Source organism: Neophocaena asiaeorientalis, unplaced genomic scaffold (assembly GCF_003031525.2).
Source record: "Neophocaena asiaeorientalis asiaeorientalis breed wild unplaced genomic scaffold, Neophocaena_asiaeorientalis_V1.1 scaffold5, whole genome shotgun sequence".
Taxonomy (NCBI): Eukaryota; Metazoa; Chordata; class Mammalia; order Artiodactyla; family Phocoenidae; genus Neophocaena; species Neophocaena asiaeorientalis.
This window is the reverse complement of record NW_020174698.1, coordinates 508,556-514,950: the sequence shown is the minus strand read 5'-3', so window position 1 is coordinate 514,950 and position 6,395 is coordinate 508,556. Positions and strand designations below refer to the sequence as shown.

Genomic DNA, 6,395 nt, shown 5'->3' with positions numbered 1-6,395 from the left:
CAGGCCCCCATGGGCGGCAGAGCCGCGGGGGGAGCATCGGCGGGGAGGGCCAAGAGCTTAGTCGTCTGGGCGCCCAGGCTTGGGAGCCCACCTTGAACGCGGGCGGCGGCACGGGAAGAGAGGGGCCCGAAGTCTCTAGAAGGGATAAGAAAAGAGCAGTTAAATCTTGTTAGCTGAGCGAGATGCTCAGAGAATCCATTGTCCTCCCTGAGGGAAGGGGCTTTTGCAATTTCTGCTGAGGGTACCAGTGGAGGCGATGCTTGACCCAGCAGCTTGAAAAAGTTTGAGAGGACACAAGGTCTCCTCCTGTAGGAGTTAAGGAACCTTGGACTTCGTGGACCAATTTCGGTCACCTCTCCCCGCCCTTTTGGGGGGATATAAACCCAAGGTCCCGGAACCCCGGGGAGGGGGGAGAGGGTTTTAGGAACAAAGGTTTAGCAGACCCTGACAACTACTGCCGGCTTTCCTTCTCTAAGTGTGACTTTCTCCCCACCTTAAAGATGGGTCACTGGCTTAAAGGGCTTCGTGAGGTTTCTAGTCTAGGTTTCTCAAGATACCTTTGCCCACGAGGCTTTCGCCGTCTTTTTAAATGTAAAGCAACGTTCACTGTGGAATGAGGGGATCGTTGTCGTGTTTCTAGATTGAATTAAAAACTGCTTTAAACTGAAGAACTTTCGAGAAGGTGAAAAATGGGCGGTGAAAAGAAAATCCGGCCAAGAATCCACTCTCACTTTCGCGGCCACGTACATTTGTTTCTGGCATCAGGAAATCGAGAAATTATCGGAAAATGCCTGTAAGAGTCGCCTGCAAAGCCACATCTCCAAGCAGACCAGCCTGCTCCTGGGCAAGGCCCTTCCCAGTGGAAGCAAGTGGGGATTGTTCCTTCCCCAATAAATCTAGAACTCCAGACCACCTGGCTCCCAAATCGCCCTTCTCCTTGGGTTCCTGTACTGTTCTTAAAGGAACCCTTTCTCTGGTCTTTAAGTCAAAGGAATTTTTGTGACCCAGAAAAGAGACCAGTTAGTCTAAGGGGCCTCCTCAATGCTGGAAACAGTGTCTGTTTTCCACTTGGGTTGGAGAATTCGTTATAGAATTACCTGGGCCCGAGGCTGTTTTTAGCACAGTTCCCCGAGAGCGTGAACCACACAGCTCTTTATTTATTTATTTGGAATTTTATTTTATTTTTTTTTTACACAGCAGGTTCTTATTAGTTATCATTTTATACATATTAGTGTATATATGTCAATCCCAATCTCCCAATTCATCCCCCCCCACCACTTTCCCCCCTTGGTGTCCATACGTTTGTTCTCTACATCTCACACAGCTCTTTTTACTGACCACTGGAGGTAACTCAAGGGATTCCTGCGTGCCTCGGCAGCACAGCCACCACTCCTCGGGTACAAGGAGCATGGCCTTATTTCTCTTCAGTGCCCAATTTAAGCCCCAGGTCTAGAGAAGGGATGAAGCCCACCACTAAGCCGGTGGTCAGGCCTCTTGTCTTTCCCCAGGACCAGACCTTTGAAAACAGGACTCAAAAGAAGCCAGTGACTCAGGGGAAAGTCCTTTTCGTGATTGATTAAACTTCTCCCTCTCCTCTGTTTTCTAAATAATAAACTCACAGGGAAAGGCTGGAGGGCTGCCTTGTGTTGGTTTCAAATAAATCCTCAACAGCTCTTTCCTCACCCAGAGAAATGAATCACCCTTGGGAAATAGACGATTATTCCCCCATTTATCTGCCTAAAACCAGAGGAAACAAGCACCCTCCACTGTAGACCCTCACTTAGCTCTATCTCCCTGGCAGTGTGGGAGCTGGGGGCAAAAAGAGATGGAGGAGAATGAGTTAAACAGACCCAGAACCCACAGAGGTGCCCTCCCAGAGAGGTGCAGTGGGGGACCTAGGAAGCGGTAGATGCTTCCTAGATGTGCTGTCTACCCTGGATCCTAGAGAGAGACAGATCTATTGCCTGGCCTCCTCCTCTTGAAGAGGAGCTTAGGCCTCAGCCAACAGGGAGGTGATGTTACATCTAAGCTAGAGGCAGATTCTGGGGTGGTACATTTCAATCAGGTTTCCATTATCCTTAATGGGAAATAGAGGCATGTGCTGGTCGAGTTATCATCACCAGAACTTGATTTCTTGTCCTCTATAAACAAGTAAACAAAACCTTCTTGCTGGATTACTTTTGCTTATACAAACTATCTGGAAATGTTATACGGTGGGAAGAGAGAAAAGTAATCGATTGAAATAACCCCCGTTTTCGCCATTATTTATGTAGAAGACTTTTCTCTCTTTATCCCTCCCCCCAATAACACTTCCAAATAGCTTGCATTCGACTAATGGGATCTTCTAAGGGAGGAAAGAGAGAATTCCCACTGTAAATCTGGAGATGCTGAGACTTGGGCGGTCGTTGGAATCACTTCGAGCTCACCTTACAAAGCAGGGAGGCCTTCCCTATCTCTGAGGAGCCTGCTGCCAAGGGGCTGGTGGGGGGCTGGGCGTTTGATTATTTTTTAGGATCACTCTTCCTTGATTTTTAAAACATATACTGGATTTTCACTTGCTTGATTTTTTAAAAAAAGCCAGACGGTCAATCTAAAGTGAAAAGAAGTTAACTTACTGTTTTGTTCTCGTCTGTTGCCAACACAGCCAGTGCAGTCACCACTCTGCCTCTCATTTCCTGTCACTTTGGGTTTCTAGATCACTTTTTAAAAAAATCTCAACTGTTGAGCTTACGAGGTTCTGATTACTGCAGAGAAATAGGAGCTCAAGTATCACAAGACTAGTGACATGGACAAGCCCCCATTTGAAGGATATTTCATTGTAATAATTAACACCAATGCGTCCGACCTCTTTACCTGTAAATGATCAGAGAAAACTCTTCGAATCTGCCCACCCACCCAGATCCACCCCCCCACACTCCCAGATATACCTTACTGGGTCCACATGTTCCTTACCCACTACCCCCATCTTCAAAAATTTTAGGCAAAAGCAAAAGCCAAGATTTAAAGGTTCTTTTTTTATTTGAAATTCTCATCCAGAAACACTGGTTATTAATAAATATATCATAGTTATCAAGAATATATAAAAAATAAAGACAGGTCTTGTCTTCGAAGCCCTAACAAAATAGTTCAAGCAAATGTTCAGGAAAATAAAAACGGCACCCCTCCCCAAACCACAGTACATTTTCAAAGCTGATAATGGAGAGAGCCGACCCCGCATGCAGAATAACTGAGCAAGGGGGGCTGGGGCAAGGTCGCAGGGGGAGCCCAAGCTCTTGCAGTCACCAGCCCCTAAAACAGCCCAGGAAGGTTGGGAATGGAGTTTGAAGGGGGTGGGGTGGGGGAGAAGCGCTTGTGCGTGAGTTTGGGTCTTTGCACTCTGCCCCCTTTTTCACTTCTTACAACCATAGACAGATATACGGAGTACTTCGGAGAATTCCCTCATAAATCCTTGTTACAAGGAAAATGGCATCACGGCCTGCACAACATGTTTAGACGAGATTCATTTAGAAGCGTGCATGCATTCTTTCGACCTACACTGCGTCTTAAAGAAAACCCACAGAAGAGCTGTCATGCCCTGGACCGGAGTTGAAATTCAAAAGGGATGGTTGTCTTTTCCAAGGTGAGAACACAGAGCCAGAGACAGGGACAGCGACTCTAAAGGCCCTTCGCGGTGTTCAGCTACACCGATCCCGTCTTTATACAACAAATGCCGTTTTGACAAGAGCGTATGGCAGTGAGAAATACCGGCGCGGCATGGAGAAAAGAAGCATGCATGCAAGACACACGACGTCTGGTTCGAGCCCCGCTTCGCTACCACCTAGAAATTGCAGTTTGGTTTTAGTCCTTTCCCTCCGGCGGTCAAGTAGGGTCTGAGATCTCTCAGACGGTGTGGGAGGCCTCAGGAGCCCCCCGCCCTCCCTCCCGCCCTCCGGCCGAGCGCCCAGCCTCCCTTTGCCCTCCCGGCCCGGCACCTCGAGCCCTCCCGCCGCTCTCCCCTCATCCTCCGCAGCCGGGCCGGCCCGCTGCTCACTTGAGCAAGTCCTTGGACTCGGCCGACAGCCGGGCCATGTTGGCGGTGGAGAGAGCGGACAGGTGCGGCGGCGGCATCTGGCAGATGGCGCAGGGGCAGGGCAGCCCGGCCCAGTGCTGGAAGCCGCTGCCCAGCTGCAGCGCGGGCGGGGTGGAGGGCGCCTTGAGCAGCGAGTGGGGAGGCCGGATGGTGCCGATGGCGGGCAGCGAGGCGGCGGACAGCGGGGATGAGGCGGTGCCGGACGAGAGCGCGCCTCCCAAGATGGGGTGCACCGGGTGCACAGCGTTGGCGGCGTGCGCTGGGTGGCCGGCCGAGTGGCCCACAGTCCCGCAGTGGAAGGCAGAGTGGTGGCCCCCGTAGATCTCACCAACCAACCTCTTCATCTCCTCCAGGGAGCTGGTGAGCATGAGGATGTAGTTTCTGGCCAGCAGGAGAGTGGCGATCTTGGAGAGCTTGCGCACCGAGGGCCCGTGAGCGTAGGGCATGACTTCGCGTAGCCCGTCCATGGCGAGGTTCAGGTCGTGCATCCGCTTGCGCTCGCGTCCGTTGATCTTCAGCCGCAACTGCTGTAGGTCCTGCTCCGACAACTGCTTCTTGATTTTGTACTTGCTGCTCTCGCCCGCGGCTTTGGCGCCGGCCCGCGAAAGGCTTTCCCCGGGCATCTTCTGCACCATGTCGCCCTGCGTGGACGAGACCGAGTTGAGACGGCTCTCCTGGTGGTGGTGATGGCGGTGGTGGTGGTCCCTCAGATACATCTCATCCATGTCCGGAGATGAAGCTCTGCTGGAGACAGAGCTCGAATCAGAATTCATTTTATTACAGGGGATGCGGCCCTACTGTGGTGAGACTTTAGGTAGGAAATTAAAGAAAACCTTGAATTAAAAAAAAAAAAAAGCTGCAGCCCAGTAACCCACGTCTCAGCGGCAAGAAATGAGAAGAAAAGCTGAGGCACTGCCTTTCCCCGCCTTTCTCCCTCCCCACTCCCCTCTCTCTGATTTGGCTGTTTCCTGGACAGCTAGTTGGTGTGTGCTTGAACTCAACTCACGCTGAAAAAGAGGGGCTTTTATAGAGCTGCGGCGGAGAAAAGAGACAAAAGGAACACTCCTATCTATCCTGGGCTGGTTAGGATGACGTGCAGTCATTCAGGGCGGTGCGCTTTGCTGTCCCATTTAGCAAGGATTCCTATTCATATTCATTGTGGGGCCGCCCAGGGACACCTCTGCTCAGAAGCGCTAGGAGCCCCCAGGCACAAAACCCTCTGATTGACACACTCACCGCTCCAGCTCTCGCCTTCTGGATTTTTTAAAAAAAACTTTCCTTCCCTCCACTCCCCTTCCTGATTTCCCTAACCAAGTCACACCTAAAGGAACCGAAGGAAGGAAAGGAAAGGGGGCCAGGAGGAGATTCTCTGGGGATGAAAAGAGGAATTGAAACATTCTCTCCTCCCTTTCACAGCTACTCCCAAGTTTTTGGAAAATGTAGGCAAAAGAAGTCTCAGTGGAATGGTTTCAAGGACAGAGATGCAGATGAAGGGCAGGTTCAATGCGCTGGGGGTTGGGGCGGGAGGGGCAAGAATGCCTGTCGAAGTGCATGCACTGCCTGAAGTTTATTTCATTAGGCTTCTTTCCCTAAACCTTGACATTGTGTTCATTTTGTTTATTGGGCCCTCCGGTGTGGTTTGAATGGGATGTCCATATCTGGTGACGGGTATGCCCCCTGACACTGTTGTGGAGATGGGTTTCTTGCTTTTTATATCTTCCCTTTCGTTTTGAAAAATAGATTACTGAAAGAATTTCAATTTTGTCAGATTCTGTAACTTCTTAGACCTGGAACTGAAGAAACAAACCAACCGTGGCGTTTACAATAAGAGCCACTTGAGAAATGGAGGAGAGGAAAAGCAGCCGAGGAGGCGGGAGGGAGTTAAGGATTGGAAAGGTTCCCAAGAACTCCATGGGAGATTGCTCCTGCCCTGTCTACCCCGCAGGCCCTGGACCCCGGCGCTAGCTGAAGATGGAGGGGCGGCCCCCGCCTGCGGCTCGGCTGGAGGGCCTCTAACTGCTGTGCGTGCGCGCGGAGAGAGCATCTGCAGCTCAGCGCCACGCGGCCGGGGCGGGTGGCTTCATCCGGCTGGGGCCGCCCCACATCAGCGGTCCGGGGAGAGCGGGAGCTCAGCGTCAAAAAACACACCGTGTGTGTGTGTGTGTGTGTGTGTGTGTGGTTCGGCACCATAAGGATCTGAAGAGCCCCTTATGCGTGCGCGCGTGGGCCCTGCGCTCCCACGCACAGTCCATTCTGGGGATAAAGAGGAGGCCTGGAGTTTGTAGCCTTCGGTTCGAGTGGGGAGCTCGGCGCCGATCTTTCTTCC

At 51.5% G+C, this 6,395-nt stretch overlaps 1 protein-coding gene across 1 annotated transcript; it reads right to left on the bottom strand.

Annotated features, from left to right (window-relative positions):
• Nucleotides 1–4,026: 4,026 nt before the first annotated feature.
• Nucleotides 4,027–4,842, bottom strand: OLIG3 (oligodendrocyte transcription factor 3). Its single transcript, XM_024759143.1, has one exon. It carries the CDS (start codon nt 4,840–4,842, stop codon nt 4,027–4,029), a length of 816 nt encoding a protein of 271 aa, XP_024614911.1.
• Between the last annotated feature and the right edge of the window lie 1,553 nt (nt 4,843–6,395).